The 19,591-nt window shown below is 40.3% G+C and overlaps 1 protein-coding gene across 1 annotated transcript in view; it reads left to right on the plus strand.

Annotated features, from left to right (window-relative positions):
- LOC113680435 (polycystin-1-like protein 2) overlaps nt 1-19,591 on the plus strand; it is a 28,345-nt gene that overhangs the window by 1,045 nt on the left and 7,709 nt on the right. Inside the window, exons 3-20 of the mRNA XM_089184243.1 lie at nt 4,197-4,556; nt 5,000-5,335; nt 5,857-6,020; nt 6,520-6,739; nt 7,032-7,405; nt 7,732-7,906; nt 8,194-8,449; nt 9,355-10,407; nt 11,201-11,536; nt 12,246-12,540; nt 13,049-13,213; nt 13,632-13,757; nt 14,303-14,465; nt 15,279-15,358; nt 16,236-16,502; nt 17,104-17,679; nt 18,257-18,472; nt 18,977-19,348. Of these exons, the coding sequence (XP_089040369.1) occupies nt 4,197-4,556; nt 5,000-5,335; nt 5,857-6,020; nt 6,520-6,739; nt 7,032-7,405; nt 7,732-7,906; nt 8,194-8,449; nt 9,355-10,407; nt 11,201-11,536; nt 12,246-12,540; nt 13,049-13,213; nt 13,632-13,757; nt 14,303-14,465; nt 15,279-15,358; nt 16,236-16,502; nt 17,104-17,679; nt 18,257-18,472; nt 18,977-19,348 (5,534 nt within the window). The remainder of the gene's footprint in view (nt 1-4,196; nt 4,557-4,999; nt 5,336-5,856; nt 6,021-6,519; nt 6,740-7,031; nt 7,406-7,731; nt 7,907-8,193; nt 8,450-9,354; nt 10,408-11,200; nt 11,537-12,245; nt 12,541-13,048; nt 13,214-13,631; nt 13,758-14,302; nt 14,466-15,278; nt 15,359-16,235; nt 16,503-17,103; nt 17,680-18,256; nt 18,473-18,976; nt 19,349-19,591) is intronic.

Genomic DNA, 19,591 nt, shown 5'->3' on the forward strand with positions numbered 1-19,591 from the left:
TAATTCTGAGCTGGTCTAACCCTGCGAAATATTAACTCTAAAACCATCCGGTTATATCAGATGCAGCATAGTGGAAATTTTCAATCTTTGGTTCAGTTTGTTGACACAGCCGGCCTACGAGCGGATGGTTTCTTCTTCCAAAAAAAAGTACGACACTTCATGTCTTCATTGCAAAATTGGTACCACACGCAAATAAACTCTTTATTTCGCAACCACAAGGACTCTATTAAACCACAGAATTTCCTAAAGTTGGATAGGTTCTCAGGAAAATCTTCATTTGAGAATTTCGCGCCACGAGTATTCAGTATTTATGAATTTCTCAGGTACAGGCGACAACTTTTCATTTCCTCCGGTAAATGGAATTTTTTTTAAAAGCTTTAATCCATCATTAGTGAGTGGGACTCACTTCTCTTTTACTCAAGGATTAATCTATACTAACCAGAATTCAAACTGCTTTCCTTAACGGTGTCTAACTTTAATTACAAGACTGAACAATACTGAACGTTACCATCGGCCGATTTACAACCAATTCCTAGAAGTAGCCGTTGCTTTAAATTTTCAGCATTGTAACCTACATTCGCCTCTTTGTTCACCTGAAGCATCGCCGTTGTATGTTTTATGTCGCGTAATGGGTTTTGGAGCGAATTTCGGTGAATTTCTTCGAACTGGGCAAATTTCAAAACAAACGCCACCAGTGGTAGAATTACGCATTGTCTCACAGTTAGAGCGTTTCTGCCAACCTTGTTTTGGCCGTCGGAGAGAGGCGCCTTTTCATTCCTTCATTCATTCATCAACGCTTCAACTAAAAATTATATTATCTTTTTCTTTTATTCGTCTTATTCTTAGATCTCTTTGTATCTCTGTCATGTACTCCCACTTGACGCCTTTTTGCGTAAACTAATTGCCACAACTGGCTCAACAGTGCATACACTGTTAAGAATTAATGCTCGAGGTTCTGTTAGTCGCATGAAAAATCCTGATCGCTGCTTCCAAAGGGCATAAGGGAAAGAGATCGTTATTTTTAATATAAACCTTTTAATGTAAAGGTGGACGACAGCTTGGCAGAAAAGTTTGGATTACCAATAACGTGACATGACCAAGAAATTAGTTTTCAATATGTTAATTTGCATTCGGAATATGTTTTCGTCTCTCTTTAGCGATCCAACTGTGTCTTGTTTCTCTTTTAAGGATATTAAAGTCTAAAAAAATTGATCTGTTTTATCACAACCTATCATTTCAAAAAAACGCATGGCAGATTGTCCAGTGATTTAACAATACGAATTGAGAGGAAGCGGAAAGCGTTATCTAAAGATTTGCCGAGGGTAGTGAGTCAGGAATAACAAGATTGTAACAAATTTTAAAAGCATCTTTCGAAGTCAATATCTTTGACCGAACCAAAGATGGAAGAAAAGGTGTTCATTTTCTCAGATCTTCTGCCGACATCAGTGTTTGCGCCAAACGCGTATTTATTCAAGTGGACTGACGTAATACCTGTCTTTTTTCTGTCAGGTCCTAGTCATTTTAACGTTTATTAAGGGTTTCACGACACGTATTTTGAATGAGCTCATCAGACCAAAATAAATATGGATCTGTTTTCCAAACCCTGGCCTCGACTAAAGCGAATCTTATGCTTGAATTTGGTTTGTTTTCTAATGGTTTGGTACTGTTTCCTAACACTAACAACGATGACAAAAAGATTAGTTTGATAACTGGTGCCATGTAGACATCACCTCAGGGTCTGCTTTAAAAAAAAAAAAAGAAAAGAAAAGAAAGAAAGAAGAAAAGCTGCCTAGCAGCTGATTTTTGAGAAAGATCTTTCCCGAAATGAGAACCAATTTTTATGTCATCCAGCCATTTCCGTTGAAAATTTCGATTTTAATTTGCATGTATCTGTGAAGGATCAAAGAGGTTTTGTTTAACAGTAACAAATACTGAAATCTTGCTCAGCCAACAACTTTGCGGGAAGTTTTTTAAAATTTAGAAATGCCCTCTAAACCCTGTGAAGGCAGCTTGATGGAAACATCTCAAAAGTAGCAAAACCTACGGAACAAAACTACTTATTTGTAATTATAACCAAAAGAAACCAGTGTAAACATCGTTTGTATAGCTGATATCTAAATCGCTTTTTGTTTTTGCAGGCAAATCATTTAATTGCTCTCTTCGCTAAGAAAGTTTTGATAATGTAGAATAAACCGGAATGAAATCTACTGCGACGAACCACCCTCAGGGTACAACTCAGGTCTTCCGTCTGATCGTCACCACCATAAAAACATGAGTCCGAACTTTAGTCAGAATCGAAAAAAAAATTTATCACACGTTTAATGTTAACAACGGATGTCATATCTTCTGACATGAAAGTTTGAAAACTTTAGCTGAAGGCATTTATATCGATTATACTGGATTACACACATACTTCCTCGCAGGGGTAGGTAAGTCGTCAAAAACAGGATCATGTATAATTGTTGTTAAGAGTCACAAGGCAAAGTGTTTGGTTATTAAATCAACCCCTTTGTTTATTAAAATTGCATTTTAAACCCCAGCAAAACATCTATGGGTTAATCAACCGCTCAATACGCTTGGAAACTTGTAACTGGCACACCTTTCTCAAGTCGAAATTAATTCATCAGCATAATTTTTATCATGATAATTACCAATATCCGCAGGATATGTTATTGTCCTTAACCAATTTCCAGAATATTTCTGAAGGTCTCTTCGACATCACTTCCTGAGAAAACGATGTCAGCGGGCAGGTGTTTTTCCAAAAAAATTTTACAATCTAGAGTTATCGCACTAAATGCCTTATAAGCCAAGATGTGTAAATGAATTATACATACGTACCCCTTATAGCTTCTCGTTAAGGTCGCGTGCACGGATTAAAAACTTAATCAAGAGACGTAATTTTGTTTTTCTTTTTCCTTTCAAAGGAGAGAGGCAAAAAGCAAAAACAAATCTCTGGCATAACGAAATTGCAGTCTTCTCTATACATATTGAATTTCGATTTTACAAAATTTACCTGCAAAAAAGATTATCTTTTGTTTGAAATTTGAAACAAGTTTAGTTCTTCCTGTTTTAAATATCGCGATTTTAAAAAAAATTGTTCGCAGTTTACTTGCCTTGTAAATTTGGCAAAAAAATCACGTCACATTGCTTTCATCAATTTATTATTTTCCCTTTACACTGCAATAGTCCAAAAACAGGAAGTTTTAAGCGGTTTATTTTTGTCAGAAAGCTTTAATCTTTGTCTGAGCTTCTAAACGATGTTTTTGTTTGAGCCTATCTGATCTTATGTATCCACGTGTATTCCAAGTTGTGGATAATGTAGAGCGTTTTTTTCATGGATTATATTTTGAGTATGGGTAATCACTTGATTTCGAGTGAAATTTGGAATAAATAAGTACGAATAAATTTTTTCAAGGACTAAAAAAAAAAAAGCAATTGGAAGCTACTATTGGCTGAAATTGGCTGAAAGCAATTTGAAGCTATTTAGAATGGGGCACAATTACAAATAAAATTCGTGATATCTGCCTGAAAAATAAAACCACCACCTGTTAGAAGACAAATAAGAGATTGAAAATATAACTAATAACGAAACTTTATTCATCACTCGAAAACAGCCTTCGTCAGAATGAATCCTCGTTGGTCGTATTAACAGTTTTAGCTGCTACTTTGTCGATTCGAGTGTGATAAGTGTCTATAGACGAAGAAACACTGTTCCAAAGCCCATTTCAACATCTGAAAGCTCTCTTAGAACAGTGACATTTGACTGAAAGTGCGAGAAAAGCGTTCGGTTCGGTTTTTGCATCGGCCTTGTCTTTTTTCGGGTGGCCTAAGGAACACGTGGCACTCTCTCAACCAATCAAATAAAAACACAACCCAACTAGGACCCAGGTGTTTTTCTGCGATTTAAACAGCTGATTGTCTTGAATTTGAGTTTTCACTGGCTTCTGTATTTCCCAGTTAACCCTTTTAACTCCCATAATCAGTAGTGATTAACATGTAACTTCTCCCCATAAAATCCATACATTATCCAGCAAACTCGTAATGAGAATAATCAAACTTATCAGATTGAAGCTATCTTTATCTAACACCAAATTCTTGTAACTAATGTACAAAGAAATGTTTGGCAGCTAGTGGAAAGAATTAACAATTAGATCTTGGGAGTGAAAGAGTTAATGATATCTTTTTCATCGTTTTAGGCTGGTACTTGGGATGTTACAAAGAAAATATTGCAAACCGCGCAATCAACATTTCGGCCGGAAACTACATCGTGTCGGACACTTCCGCTCAAGAGTGTACCTCCTCTTGCGCATTTTTAAAGCAGTCATATGCGGCCACTGAAGGGAACCTGTGTTTTTGTAGCAACGGTAATTATGACGTGTATGGCAAAGCCACTAATGACAGCCAGTGTGACGTCACATGTTCAGCCCAATCATGCGATAGTACGTCATACGTGCGAGTGTATTCAACCCAAGGCGCAATTGGTGAACTCAAACTTCACGGTCCAAAGGTTGGATGGATGTTTCGTGAAGTCAGTTTTTCGACCGTTCTTGGAAAAGGTAATGGAAAAGAACGAGCTCTCTCTCACTTTATCGCAGGTTTTCAATCTCACTGATTTCATTTAACATAGCTGTCGATACAGTCAAACCTGTATTAGGAAGTCACCCACGAGGAATGGCGGGTTGAGACCGCTCAATACAGCTTCTACAGAATAGGGGTATTTTAAAACCGATAAAAATCGCCACTTTACGCCTTAATAGACCACTTAGTATCCAAAAACTCGCTCAAAATATTGCTAAGATTTCGGGAGATAAAAATGGATTAATCTTCACTTGAAAGATTATTCCTAGTTTTATGAGTGGTTCGCTTTACGTGACCGTTTAAAACAGCTGGAGGACGATACAAACCGCTTTCTAGAGGTGACCGCTAAATAAAGGTAAAAATTACAGTTATTAAGTCGTCCAGGTTTTAGATTGAAAGTTTTTTTTGTACGTAATTTTAGGTGATCTCAACAATCTGTCCTACACTTTCGATTTTGGTGACGGCTCCTACGTGTTGACCACGTGTCCTAATGCCACACACGTGTACACGCGCGTGGGTGAGTTCCACGTGAAGGCGTCTGCGAGGTCAAACGAGTCAGGCCCGATACTGGCGTCCACGTGGGTGTTAATTCAAAATCCAACGGGTAAACTAACTTTAGACTACCCCAAAGAGATTCTTGAGGTGGGAAACGAGACTGAGATTGTCTTGAGTGTCAGCCAAGGCACGTGGATGACAGCTCTATTACATACAACAAACCAGGAAGATGGGAAGAATAGAAAGTCATTGAACGTATCGGGTGAGTGAGAGGACGTGTTGTTTGTCGGGGGGGAGAGGTGAGGGGGATAGAGTCAGTTTACAAGGTATGAGGCCGCTAATGTAGCAGATTTTCGTTTCAGGAGTTTGAGGCGAATAGAAAAATTGCTACCCTCCCCCCTACCCCTACCCTTGTGGTTAGCATGTTAGGCTATCGCGCAGGGGGAGGGTGAGGGGGTTAATGTCAGCTTACAAGGTATGAGGCCGTTAATGGCGCAGATTTTCGTTTCAGGAGTTTGTGAAGAATAGGAAAATTGCCAACCTCCCCTTACCCCTACCCCTACCCCTACCCCTACCCCTATCCCTATCCCTACCCCAACCCTTGTGGTTAGTATGTTAGGCCATCGCGTGAGGGGAGGGTAAGGGGGGGCTTTCGTCAGTCTACAAGGTATAAAGCCAAACACCCCTAGTATATTAGGCCATTGTGCAGTGATCCTTTAGACAGGGGCTCTTGGTTATTTCTTGTTTATTCATCATTGAATAGGATATTTTCTTTTACCTCAGACCCCATAATCCACGACATAGGTTCGTCTGCAACGTTTGGAAATTCCAGCAACTCCCCCGAAACGGACGGCGCATACGTAATCCCATCTGCTATGCTGAAGAAAGACGGTTTTGTACTAGCCTGGGAATTCTTCGCCTCTAAGCTTGGATCCATTCAGTTACAGGTCAGTGGTTCTTACACTGCAAAGTGTAATACATTCGAAAACCGCTGACCACTGAGATTAAAAATTCGCCACTTATTTTTCTTAGAATGGAGAATTTAAAATTGCCGTCTTATGGGCAAGGAAAACGCCAAAGAAGCAGTTATAAAACCAAAGAGAAATCAGAATGGTTCAAGATGGAAAAGATGAAAACGGATTGTAGACGTCAAATCTGAAAGAATTTGTCAATATTTTTCAGGATAAACCAAATGAGACTTTGCCCCTTTAGAGTGATAGGCGAAACGGCCTTGTCGCAAGCTCAGGGGAAGACGGGATAGGGAGGAATACTTAATAAAGCCCTCTCAGAGAGTATTATTTGCTTGCGTTTCGACTCCTGAGGGTATAACATGTTGAAATTTGTAGTCCTCGAAAGCGACTTGTGCGAGTTGCGCGACTTATCAGACTCTGAATGCATTCCGTAGCTTTTAAACAATTATTTTTCTAATGTGACACTTGTTTTTAGGTTTACCGTCCCAACTGCTCCTCGCTCGACAGCTATTTCTGCCCGAGAAATTATTCCTGTATACCCAAGGCAGACTCCTGTGTCGACTCCAGTCTGTTTAGTTGTCCTGGGAACAAGAGCATCTGCGTAGGAACTGGTCACTGTTTGTCTACTTGTCAAGGACCGAACAAATCATTTCTGGCCATTTCGTCTCCTGTGACCGACTACGTCGTCGTAGCAGGTAGACTTTTGAGTGTGTTACCTTGCGTGACTGAATTAAAGCGCTTGCTTCGAGCTTTGCGTGACAGTAAAAAATGGCGTAGGGATTCAGGATTGAGCGTGACGGGTTAAATAAATATTGAACATTACGTGAATAATATGAAAGAGGAGTTTTTTAATACCCTATTCATACCTTTTACCTATAGATTAAACAGTATTAAGGCGCAACGTCTTTCGTATAATACTGACCAACCAAGAGGACAAACAAAATCTGACGAGCGTTTTCGTTTGTTCTTTCTTTTTCTCAATTGCAGAAACTGTGGTGAACATCACAAAACTCGGCAACAATCTTTTCCCTCTTGCTTCCCAGAAAGCCATCGAAGTGAAAGCTGGTGACGTCATAGGATGGGTTGGAAACGGCTCTTCTGGGACGCTGGCCTTTGAGAAAACTATCAATGACCCATCGTTCTATTTTTCTAGTTCATCGTCCAGTTTTGCAGTAGGAAGCGATTTGACAAAAGGTAGCGCCACTCGGCACGAAATCAAACATGTTCTGCGGGCTCATGTTTCTCAGCCCTCACAAGCAGCGGTTGTTGTGGAATATACCCAAGCAGGAGTTTACAATGTGTCGGTTTCTGTGGGAAATGTGGCTGAAAGTGAACTGAGGAGTTGCAAAATTACCGTGCAGGTGCTGTGTTATATGTTAATGATTGACATGATTGCAGCGACTACTGATTTTAACTGAAGGGTCAAAACTCACAATAACCTCAGAAAAGGCTTAAGGCACTGAATTTTCAGTAAGGGTCTCACGCGCGGCATCAGGTGTTGGGGGAGTTTCTCTTTTATCGCACATGGGGCGTCACGCGCGCCATTTCTTTTTAGCTACTCTTGCTAGTCGCGAGCGGAAGTCTGTCACCTAGGAATTTTGCGCCGTTAATTCTACGTCTTCTAAATCTCATTGGACGTTGAAATGTTGATAAAAGGTTTTAACAGATAGTTATGATGCTTTTCTAGGAGCGCATCGAAAGTCTCCGCATTGTAGAGCCCTTGACGAACATAAGTTATCCCAAAGGAGAACAAATTATCCTGACGAGCGCTGTGGACAAAGGAAGTGACATAAACTATACGTGGACCACAGACGGGGCAACGTACAACGTAAAAAACCCTAAAGTATTTTACAACAATACTGGTAAGGCTACAAATGCATTCGACTTCTTTACGGAGGCCAATTTACATTATCAACTCAGTTTATCAAACTAGATTACCTCGTAATTCCTCCCCCGCCCCCCCTCTCGCACCACCGCAGCACCACAGTTTCCTTTGAAACTTACCCCCTCATTCATTTACAGGAACCCACCCAGATGATTGACAATGTGACTTTTACAGTACCGACTCAGTCCTTTCTGCAATAATGGAGAATTTCTGTAAAATCTACTTTACCCAGTCACTGATTTTCATGCTATTTCTACTTTGCAGGTTTTTACCCAGTCTTGCTCTACGTCCACAATGCAATCAGTTCTGCAAACGCTTCTTCAGTAGTTAGGATACTCGAACCAGCGTCAGTGGCTTGGAGGGAGAAACCGCCGACCAAGATTGACGTTGGCGCACAATTCAACTTTTCTGTGGTCCTGAATGGAACAAACGTCACTTTGACTGTAGAATTTGAAAAAGGCTCTAATTATGAAAAGTTTTATACTTCTGCCCTGAATACTGTTGTGAACATTACGCACAAGTAAGTCCAAACTTGGAAGGTAACGTTGCAGGTAGTTTCTATTAATCATCTAAAACTGAAGGAAGCCAGCTCGTTGTGAGTAGGTGCTGGATGGACTCTTACGCGCGTTGTCAATACTAGAAGGATTGAAAATTGTTTTGAGCCATGACTGCCATTATTCAGTACTCAAAAATCCCGCGCATTTCTGGTTGGCTTTTTTGAGGGATAGGACTAGTTTATTTAGAACCAATTTTTTTGTTATTCTTGAACAGGACAGTACGAAGTGCCAGTTCTAAAAAATGTAAAGCTTTTTCGTAGACTTTCTAAAACATGTTTCGTTTGAAAAGAAGGATTTTGACCAATCACGAGTAAGTGACTTGGATCCCATTTCAAGCGTCTGGCAGCAAAGTCTGATTTTTTGTCCCAAATGAGGTAAACTTGAGGAAAAGACTGGAATTTCGAAAAATGATTGGAACGCAGGAAAAGGCAACCTTCGGAATAAGTCAAGCCGTAGTTTGCTGTGCAAATAGTGGCGGAAATTCTAATTTTTGAATCAGCGCATTAGCATGTCTGAAATGTAAGCCGTCTTCTCATGATCAGCATACGTAAAGGGAGGGAAACCCAACTGGAGAATTTCTCACGTAAAAGGGTTGGAAGGCCAAACTCACTTTTGTTTGCAGGAAAAATGTCAAACACTTGAGTTTAGACGGCTTGGAATTGATCTTCAAGCAATCTCGTGTACAAACTATGGGTTAAGATTCTTGTATTTAAAATAAATTTACGTACATATTTGGTAATAAATCTTAGCAAGTGCAAAATAAAATAGACGCACAATATTTTTGTTGCGTGGATGATCTTGCCCTCTATCTGCAGACTTTTGCAGTTACTGACTACTACTTTTCATTGTTCCACTTTTTCTCCTTCAGTTATACCAGAGATAAAGAATACGAAATTTTAATCAAAGCCCGGAACAACATATCGTCTTCCGCAGCGCTTTTAAAGTTCTCACTGAAGGTTGTAAGCGATCTTGGAGACATCTCAATACGGCTGTACCCGGCAGCAAATGCCGACAAAGTTCTTCTTGTTTCTACCGAACAAGATTTTGCAATTGAGGTCTCCGTACCAAATGAGCAAGAGGTGAACTACACATTTACATATGGCGAGTTGGCTTTTAAATCTGTTCATACCGAGAAGGGTTACACAAAATGGTTCCACAAATACGACACCCCGACTAACTTTAACATCTCCATAAAAGCAAGTGTTAGAGGATATCCTCAGAGGGAATTTTTTGTGCATGTCATAGCCCAGCTCTGTGGTGCACCAGCCATAAATTTTCCCGAGTATACAGAACAAGATCCACAAATCATTACCCGAGGCACTACCATCAACTTTTTAAAAGTTAATGTGGAAACGAAGAAGGAATGTTGGAAGGGTGAGCCTGTTTATTCATGGGACATTACTCCATCACAAGCCATTTCTGAGGCTGAAAAGAAGAAAGAATCTTTCGTGTTTGAAGCCAGAAGCCTAGACACTGGAGACTATACTATCACATTGAACGTAAGCTACAATGGTAAAAAATATCCGTTCAAAACATTCATTCGGGTGGTGAGCTCACCGCTTGTAGCATATCTATCCGGCGGCAGCTTTCGACAAGTAGATTCGAATTTAACTCAGCTGACATTGAATGCCTCTCAGTCTTTCGACCCGGATGATAAAGATACCAAGTTAAATTTCAAATGGCAGTGTAAAGTCGAGAATAACTCTTCACCAGCAGTTCCAGATGAACTTTGCAATTCAACAGAGTTCATGGACATAATTGACCAAGAAAGTAACGAAACCATAAAATTACGTACAAACAAGTTTCGGACGAATGTGAAATACACTTTCCAGGTGAACGTAACCGAGAAACCAAGTTCACGTTCATCCTCTGCACAACAAATAGTGATGCTGGAGCCCAATATCCCACAACTGGAAATAAGGTTAGTTGGTTCTTTCCAGTTGAATTCGATCCTAATATCTCTGCCTCAGCAAAATCAAGTTCGAATCCTTTCCGTGACGATTGAAGAAGCTTGCTGTTTTGTATAATAGCAAGTCATTTTCATGGTCAATATTAAACTTTGACTGGCGAAACATTTTGGGAAAATGAATTCAGAAGCATTGCAGAAATATTGTGATGTTGTACTGTTTTTCGCTATATTTGTAATTATTTAGTCGTGGAACTGAAATTCGAAATCGCTCACGACTTCTTTGTGCCATTTGAAATCGCGCCTAAAATCCCGTTAATACTGGCGCTAAGATCGTACGAAAATCGCCCGCATGTAAGAGGGGGATTTAACCCTGTATTTCTCAGTCGTGATGATGAATCTGCTACCCAAGGAAATGAAAGCATTTTGAGACACCAAAGAGCTCGAGGGATTGATGGCGAATAGCGCGCACTTGTAACTCAAGAGAAATGACTGTGTATCATTTGGCGAGGTTCTAATAGAACATCGTATTAAGGGGGTAAGTTTCTAAAGAAACTATGGTGCTGCGTCGGTGAGAGAGTATAGCAGGTAATTTAGTGTTAACAACTGTGCTGAAAACGTAAATTGGCCACCGAAAAGAGTAAAAAAGCTGACGTTTCGAGCGTTAGCCCTTCGTCAGAGCGATAGACGAAGGGCTAACGCTCGAAACGTCAGCTTTTTTACCCTCTACGGTAGCCAATTTACGTTTTCAACTCAGTTGTTAACACTAAATTACTTGTGAACATCATATTACACTGCTCTTTTTCAGCTGCCGCGATTGTCAAGAAAAGCTAAACCCTTTCGAACGTATCACCCTTGTGGGAAAATGCACAAACTGCAAGAGCTACGAGCGACTTGATAAAGCAACTTGGAAATTACTGTACAAAAATCGTAGTGAACATGAACTATCAGGAAACAACAATGTAACAGACTCTGGTCTGGGATGGAATAACATTAACCTGGTTTTGAAGGAAGATTCTTTGAAAGAAAACACAGAATACATTGCACAGCTTAACGGCAGCCGCGCTGAAAAAAGCGCTCTTGCAGAGTATACCTTTCAGACAACTTCCCGACCCGGCGGAGGATCTGCGACGTGCGAAGTTTTGTGAGTACTTGACAAGATGACAAGTTTTAAAAATTAAAGCTGTTGTTGTAATTATTGTTGTATTTTTGGTACAACGCTTTTCAGTACCACTACCGTTATCGTTACCGTGAGCGTTCCCGTTATCGTTGTCGTTATGGTTTTCGTTCTCGTTATGGTTTTCGTTCTCGTTGTCGTCGTCTTCGTCGTTGTCGTTATAATTGTCGTTGTCGTTATCTTTATCGTTATCATTGTCGTCGTCGTCGTTGTCTTCGTGGTCGCTGTCGTTGCCGTCTTCGTCGTCGTCGTTATCTTCGTCATCGTCTTCGTGGTCGCTGTCGTTGCCGTCTTCGTCGTAGTCGTTATTGCCGTCGTTGTCTTTGCGGTTATCGTTGTCGTTGTCGTTATCCTTATCCTCATCGTTATCGTTACTGTCGTCGTCTTTGTCTTTAATGTTTCCATTTTCGTAGTCAGTATCGTTTTGTTTATCGTAATGATTATAGTTATTGTCATCATTAAAGCTATCGTCGTCGTTATAGTGGTCGTAATCGCCGCCGCTGCCACTTCTATTGCTTTATTATCATTATTCCAATATTATGCCATTTTCTCAGATTAGATCAAGAGGTTGCTTTTAATACGAGGGCAGAATGCACAAATGTTGTAAAGGATGTGTTTAGAAAACTTCGGGGAAAAAAAGTAGAATTAACGTGTGTATTTGAAATTTTCATTTCAGTCCACAAAAGGGTTTTGCGGCGAAAACCCTGTTCAAGATCAACTGTGAAAACTGGGTAACCATAGACAACCCAATCTCGTATGAGTTTCGTTACAAAACCAAGATAGACAACTTAGCTCAGATTAATTCATTATCGTCGGAGTCACAGGCAAATCAGGTTTGGTACTTTGGGGAGAGATCTACTCCATCGAGAGTGTTACCTATCGGAGATCCAAACAATAGTTTCCAACTCCAGCTATCTGCACGTATTTGCAACAAGTATCAATGTTGTGCCATTTTACCACTAAACGCCACGGTGAGTTGAAATTCAAATTAAAATCTTTAGTGATAACATTTAAGGGCTACTCAAAGACTACAATGAAGCGTGCCCGTGGATCAGTATATCCTTTAGGCACCACGTCACGGTTTTGGGGTTTTCTAAACCTCAGACTAATTTTTTGAAGTTCGCCATTTGCACTTCATATTCTCCATAATTTTCCATCCTCGTTCTTTTCCAGTTTATCACTATCTGTTTCCCTATTTTGGTGTCCCAGCGGCGATATCGATTATTCGTAATCTCTTTCAGGTTGAAAGTGGTTTGAATAGCCCAAAAAATAACCTGAAATGTAAAAACGTAGATCCCGTAGAATTGTCAGAGGAGGAACAAAAAGTCTGTTTTAGTCACAAGTTCTTGAATTATGGGTTGATTTGCACTTCAAATCAAGCCTGAAAAGTAGATCTTCAATAGGAGTGAACCTATGACCTCGCGAACATGCAAATTAAATCGCCTAAAAACTTTTTAGTTGAACTGATTTTTCTTGTAGGTGAAAAAACCGAACACGGGACAAATAGATAAAGCTATTCAACAACTGGAGGAAGTGGATGCCAAGAAAGACCCCAAAAAGGTCGTCCAGGTGGTGAACTCTCTGATATCCATCATAGATCAAGGCAACAAGTCGGAAACTACAAATAAAGGACAGCAAACTAAGGTATTTAACGCGTTATGAGGGTATCTCAATTTAGTTTTTTTCCCAATACCAAAGTTATCACAACAGCCAATCAGAAATGACTGTGAATATATTAAAATCGTATATGTGTACTGCGGATTAAGAAATTGATATTAAATCGATCTTCGCAGTAATGGACACTACTTGGGTAGTGGTGAAAATGAGGCTTGAAAAAAATTTCAGGCCTGTACGGGATTTGAACCCACGACCTCTGCGATATCGGTGTAACGCTCTACCAACTAAGCTAACAAGCCAACTGGGAGCTACTTCTTTATGTAGGTTCGTAATAAACCCGTGATGTAATGAAGAAATGACTGTGAATACATGAAAACATAGTCATGTGAAACGACTGCAGTTTCCACAGTGATGCCTTGAATATTCAGTTGTTCCTTCCTTTCAGGAAAAATCGAAGCTGGTCTCTAAACTTTCGGAAGTCGACATAACGGATACATCACTGGCTCAACAGACCATCGGTGCTTTGATAAAAGTCACCAAAGACAAAACGGAAGTGACGTCAAATACTCAAGTAAGTACAATCGTCTAGCACCAGTCTAATAAATAAACTAATTCGTTTATTTATTCAATCATTCAATCGTTCATCCACTTTTTAATTCATTCTTTCAGTCATTCTCTCAATCATTCTTTGATTTATTCACTCATATGTGCGTTCGTTTACTTTATCAACCCACTCATGCGCACAATATATTGCTATTACATATTTTGCTTTTAAAGTTATAACGCTTAAGAGGAAGAACTGAAAGATTGAAAGATAAGAATATCTATGCCGTTTGTTCTTCTTTCGGTTAAAAAAAAATAAGAAAACCACCATTTCATTCCCTTTACTGGGTCTTGGACAACAGACCGTTTCGTTTCGTCAGTGAGAAGGCAATGCAATACCAGAGAATTAGCCATGAGACCCGCTTCTCACTGGGATATTGTCCTGGTTGCGCTTGTGTTTATGATTGTGATGTCCTCACCCTCACAAGGATTTACGTGCTTTTGCCTACGCTAAGATGAAAATGCAGACCCAACATTTTACCAGTTGTATTCTTGTCATTTTTTTTTTATTAGAACCAAGCAGCAGGAATTGCAAAAGGAGCAGCCTCTGTCTTAAAGGAATCTGCCAAAAATCTGGGCGCAGTGAAGGTTGAAGAAATAGCACGAGAGATTTACACGGCGTCCTCAAACACGTTAGAAGCCAGCAAAGAAACTACAGCTGATTACACTGCTCAGCGTAAGGAATATCGTTTGTGATAATAACTGAAAAAAGTACTCAAAAACCAAAGCAAACTGAAGAAGACAAAAACAGCTATTGAACCTCTACGTGCGAGAGAAATTCCTTCTACCATTAATATGATCTTTGTATCTTTCCATACGGTAACTGGATCAATGTTAGTGTCTGAGCAACTACGCACCTACCCCTCCCCTAGACCAAATTTAACCCTAACTTGTTATCAGTTGAGTGTTGTTTGGGGAGGTGTGCAGTTCATCAGAAATTTAAATTGATCCGGTTTATTGATTGACCCTTTTATGCTTTTTCGCTTTACGTGAGGCAGACCGGTTCATGAGAACTGAAAAAGAATCCATGAATAAAACTAACCAAGGAGTATCATTTAACTGAGAAAGGCGCTCTCTCATGGCTTGATAGGTGTGTTTGGGTGAGGGTTAGTGTAAACACAGTTCTGGCGTTTTGCATTCGCAGTTATATAAAGCACTGTAGGACTTTTTCCTTTATGTTATGTCAGTTAGAGACTAATCATTAACTCTCGCCTGAGGGGAGGGGGGAGGGCAGGATTTTGGTTATCTCATCTCAGGCCTATATAAGTACAGTAATTATCTCAACTACCCGTCACTTGTCTTTTGGTGAGGCTTTGATAACACAGAAGAAATCTTCTATTGGTCAATTAGTCACCAGTTGGGCGAACAAGCTCACAGACCTTTGGTTAAAGGGTTTATCGTGCTAAAGAGCACACTTTAAAACACAATTCAAGCGCCCTCAGAGTGTAATTGCCAAGCAACTAAATCACTGAAATCTCTCGTTGCTCAGTTCTCAAGGATATCTTCCCAACTACTGCTCCTCCATCACGTGACTGGTCGGTTAGAATTAGTTCTCTCAGAAATCAAGAGGTATGTTCATCTTTAATTTTAGCTTTAGTTTATTAAATCGAATAAAAAAGATTGATAAGAATTTGAACCCATAGTAAATCGATGAACATGATATAAAAAGGGTTTTTGGGCTTCGTGTGGTACAAAACTTATATTCAGGTCTGTTTGGTTTCGGCGCTTTGTATCCAACTGGTTCAGCATGGAAATTACATGCCAAATAGTGGTAACAAAAAAAACTAAAGGATATTTGCATCCTAAGAGTTAGTGCCAACGCACTTTACGATTGTTCTTTGGGGATTGTCGATTCATTTATTTTCATTCATTAATGAAGTCGGCTTTTCTTGCCAGTAAAGGGCTATTATGTTTATATGATAAACAAAGTAATACATGGTTGCGTATAGATATATTCCTCTTCGAGTGTTCAATTCGGTAGCTCACGAGTAAGCGCGCTCGCTCGTGAGCTATCGAGTTGAACACTCGAAGAGAAATTCCATGTCTACACGCGCCCATTTATCATTCTCCGAGAATGTGAGTCCTCTCCTCCTCCCATTTGCTGACATTCGCTCCTCATCCATTCGCTCCTCCCATTTGCTGACTTTCGCCTTGCAAAGTAGCATGGAAAAAGAAAACGAGGTCGCCAGTTAGGCAAGTATTGCCCTCCAATCTCGTTAAAGCCTCTGCCTTAGATGATCAATGGTGCAATTCAAAGAAAGTCCTGACAATAATTTGCAGCGGCAAATCCATCTGACAAAGAAGCGCCTGCATAGTCTCAACTGCCATTTCGACCCGTTGTCTTGAGAGAGAGCTGGTGCGCCGGAAATCAATAGTGTCCAAGTAACTCCACGTACGCGCTGTTGCTTCCCCTTTAAATTAATCATTTCACGTTGCATTTTTTCAGGAAGCCGATAAATCGAAGGAAGTGGTGGATACGATCTTGTCGGCAATGGACCTGGTCAGCGGTGCAATTCTTAGAAAGAGAGTTCCCGAACAGGGAGAAACAGAAATTAAAACACGGGCGTTCGATATTCGATTGAGGCGTTTGCGTAAACAATCATTTAACAATTCTGCATACAAGGTCGAGACGTCTAAGCAGCTGCTAGTTAGCCTTCCGAATCCCGATGTCGTCCTTAAAGATGCAAATGACAAAGACCCTGTTGACTTAGAGGTAGGTGAAATTTAAGCGATAAATGTCTGTTTTCCTCTTTCATGGTACGTTTATACAAAAGGAGACAGATGATGAGAATTGAGAAGTGACCAAATATAAAATTAAGATAAAAATTCCTGGAGTTTAAAGTATTATTTCAAGCTTCTTTCATCGTAAATTAAACTGATCGCTTTCGCCGTGAGAGGAGGAGTATGTGATAAATCACTCTATTTTGGCATTTACAATAAACCGCGTTCTCGAGTATTGAGTCTAATCACTTGTTAGAAAATCGCTCTGATACTGCGAAGGTCTGTTTCGCTTCTTTTAGACTGGGAAGGTGGTTCTATACAGTTATATATACTTAAATTAATTTGACTTCACCTTCGATCGTGTTGCGCCGAAAACTTTGATGATTGTGCGAGGCAATCTGAGGAGAACGAAAACGCAGGGTGTCGTGTCAACTACCCACTATAACCCCCTTCCCTTGTCAAGCTCTTTTTCTCCATGTTTATAACACTTCATAATGGTGTATTGAATGTGAAGAGGATGGATACGTTGCTCACAAGGTCCTCTCCTTTAACCTATTTTTTAAAGATTATTGAAGTGTTTCCTTTCGTTTCAGTATACCTCAATGGAAAACATTTTCCGATCCGACGAAACGAGCTCACCGTATATTACTAAGATACAAGGTTTCGCCCTAAAGCAAGGAAAGCGAGAGATCAAAATACAAAATCTCACCGATGATCTTAAAGTCAACATACTCACCGATTTGAAAAGCGTGTCTAGCCGCTTCAGCGAACAGTTCTCAGCCGACACGGAAAAAAGTCATCGTTTCCAGTTTCCACCCGGTCAACCGTACACGCCACTGCTAGTTTACGTTAAATCGGACGACAACACAACCTTAACTGGCCTGCTTCATATCACTTTTGAAGGAAGAACGTCTAGCAAGTACAGGCTTCGATTCTCTCCCACGTTCCCTGATGAGGACGTCTCTGCAACTTTTCAGAAAGTCGACAACTTTACTTACATGGCCTGGGGACTACCTCAAAGACCTGTCTATTTCAACTTGACGGTCAAGGTACCTGGGCTGCTTGCAGAGGAAAAACCACGTGTTGTGAATTACACAGTGGCCATTTATCCTGTGCGATGTATGTATTGGGGTATGGAGGAAAAGAAATGGCTTGATGAGGGATGCAAGGTGAGGACAAATTTATCAAAGATTATTATATTCTACTTCTTAAGAATAGAGTACTTCGAGAAGCTAAGTTAAGCAGAGGGTGTGAACGGAGAGCACTGTGATAATCGATTAGAATCTATATTGGCGTGCTTCACTTCAGTTAAAGTCACATGGTTTCCAAATGTGACAAGAACAAAAAAGTGGCAAACAAGGCGAAGCTAAGTTTGTCCCTGGTGTTCTTAGTTCATTTTGACGTCATCTGTGATCTGTCACTGAACAGGTACGTGGTAACATGGAATCTATTTGTTTTACATGATAAAAAAACGCTAAGTTTTGATAATGGTGAAGTCATCTATGCATCTGCATTCTAATAGATCGTAGGTTGTAAAAATGCAGGTGTAATTCAGCTTAGCATGTATAATTGAGCAATAAATCCCACTTTTTATCAGATCGTTTTCTCGGCGTAAAAACTTGCACTGGATGTTGGGGAGAACACGAGAAAATTTTCTTTATCCCGAGTCAAAGATTAGTGCAGTCGATTCCGTTTTTAGCTAACGTAAGTACTGTTAAGTGATAATTTGTGACCTATTTTGGTCAGGTTGGTGAGGAGACTTCAATCGCTGCCACAAACTGCCTGTGTAACCACGCCACTTTTTTTGGTTCCCTGAACGTAAAACCTAACCCTATTGGTCCTCTGTCATACGCCAAACTCAAAGATGGGTATGCCATGCTGGTGTTTGTCAGCATCATCTTCGCGCTGTATTTCCTAGCCCTTATTTGGGCAAGAAGGAAAGACAGAGCTGACGTCGTTAGGGTAAGTGTTAATTTCTTTGAATATTTTCCAGGGGGGGAACAAGCGATTAAAGAATGCAACAGTTTGTAGGGTGGGAAGGGGGTTGGCTTTAGTTAACAGCGATTTATTTGGAAAGAAAGGTCGTAAAAGGTCAGAAAGAGAGAATAAAGACCAAGTGAATTTGCATGATGATGATTTCTTTTGGTTCACGTTCTGCTGAATGTTCAATTTTATATTGATTAGATAGACCCCGTGTTTTGGAACTAAAGTTATCCATTTATTCCTTCGGCAATTAGAGACGTATTCAGAGAAATCCTGTAAATACGAACTTCTTCTAGGCCATAAACGTTCAGTTTTTAATAGGACATATCGACGTTATCATATCGACGGGTTGGTTTTATGGTGAGGGTCTACTTTTCTTGGGTCCAGGCTTATTAAGGAAAGAATGGGCCGACCAAAAACATAGAAAGCTTGCCTTTTAATTCAGCCCCAAAAATTGAATATACGTATCCTTTTTTCATTTAGGTTGGTGTCTGTCCACTACGGGATAATGAACCCTCAGACCCGTACCGTTACGAGGTGACTCTATGGACGGGCATGCGCCGTAATGCTGGCACTAAATCCAAAGTCAGCATTATCCTGTACGGTGACGAACAGGACAGTGAGGCGCGCGCTTTGCATGATCCTGAGAGAAACCCTTTTCAACGTGGTAGCCAGGACTCGTTTCTTCTGACCACGCCCTTTGACTTAGGCTCCATTCATTACATCCGGGTGTGGCACGATAACGCAGGTGGCTCGTGGTTTCTTAGTCGAATTATGGTGATTGATCTACAAACAGAGGAGAGATTTTACTTCATCTGTAACAGGTGGCTGGCTGTGGATGAGGAAGATGGCCAGGTATGATGTGGTGGGGTGTATCTATGAAGTAAGGTTGTAAAGTGCATACGACACCCTCTTTCTTGAGGAGAGAGACAATTTAGGATGCTTCTAAATTCCACTGGATCCGGCTTCTCATAGCGCTCCGCAACTCTAGAACCTGCGCAAACCCCTTGCTGTTGGACACCCCAAGAAGTTGATCTGATATCAGGGAAACTTAAAACGTTTTACGATGGAGGAAGAAACCAATTCGAAGAATACCGT

Source organism: Pocillopora damicornis, chromosome 10 (assembly GCF_964200805.1).
Source record: "Pocillopora damicornis chromosome 10, jaPocDami1.2, whole genome shotgun sequence".
In the NCBI taxonomy this organism is placed as follows: domain Eukaryota; kingdom Metazoa; phylum Cnidaria; class Anthozoa; order Scleractinia; family Pocilloporidae; genus Pocillopora; species Pocillopora damicornis.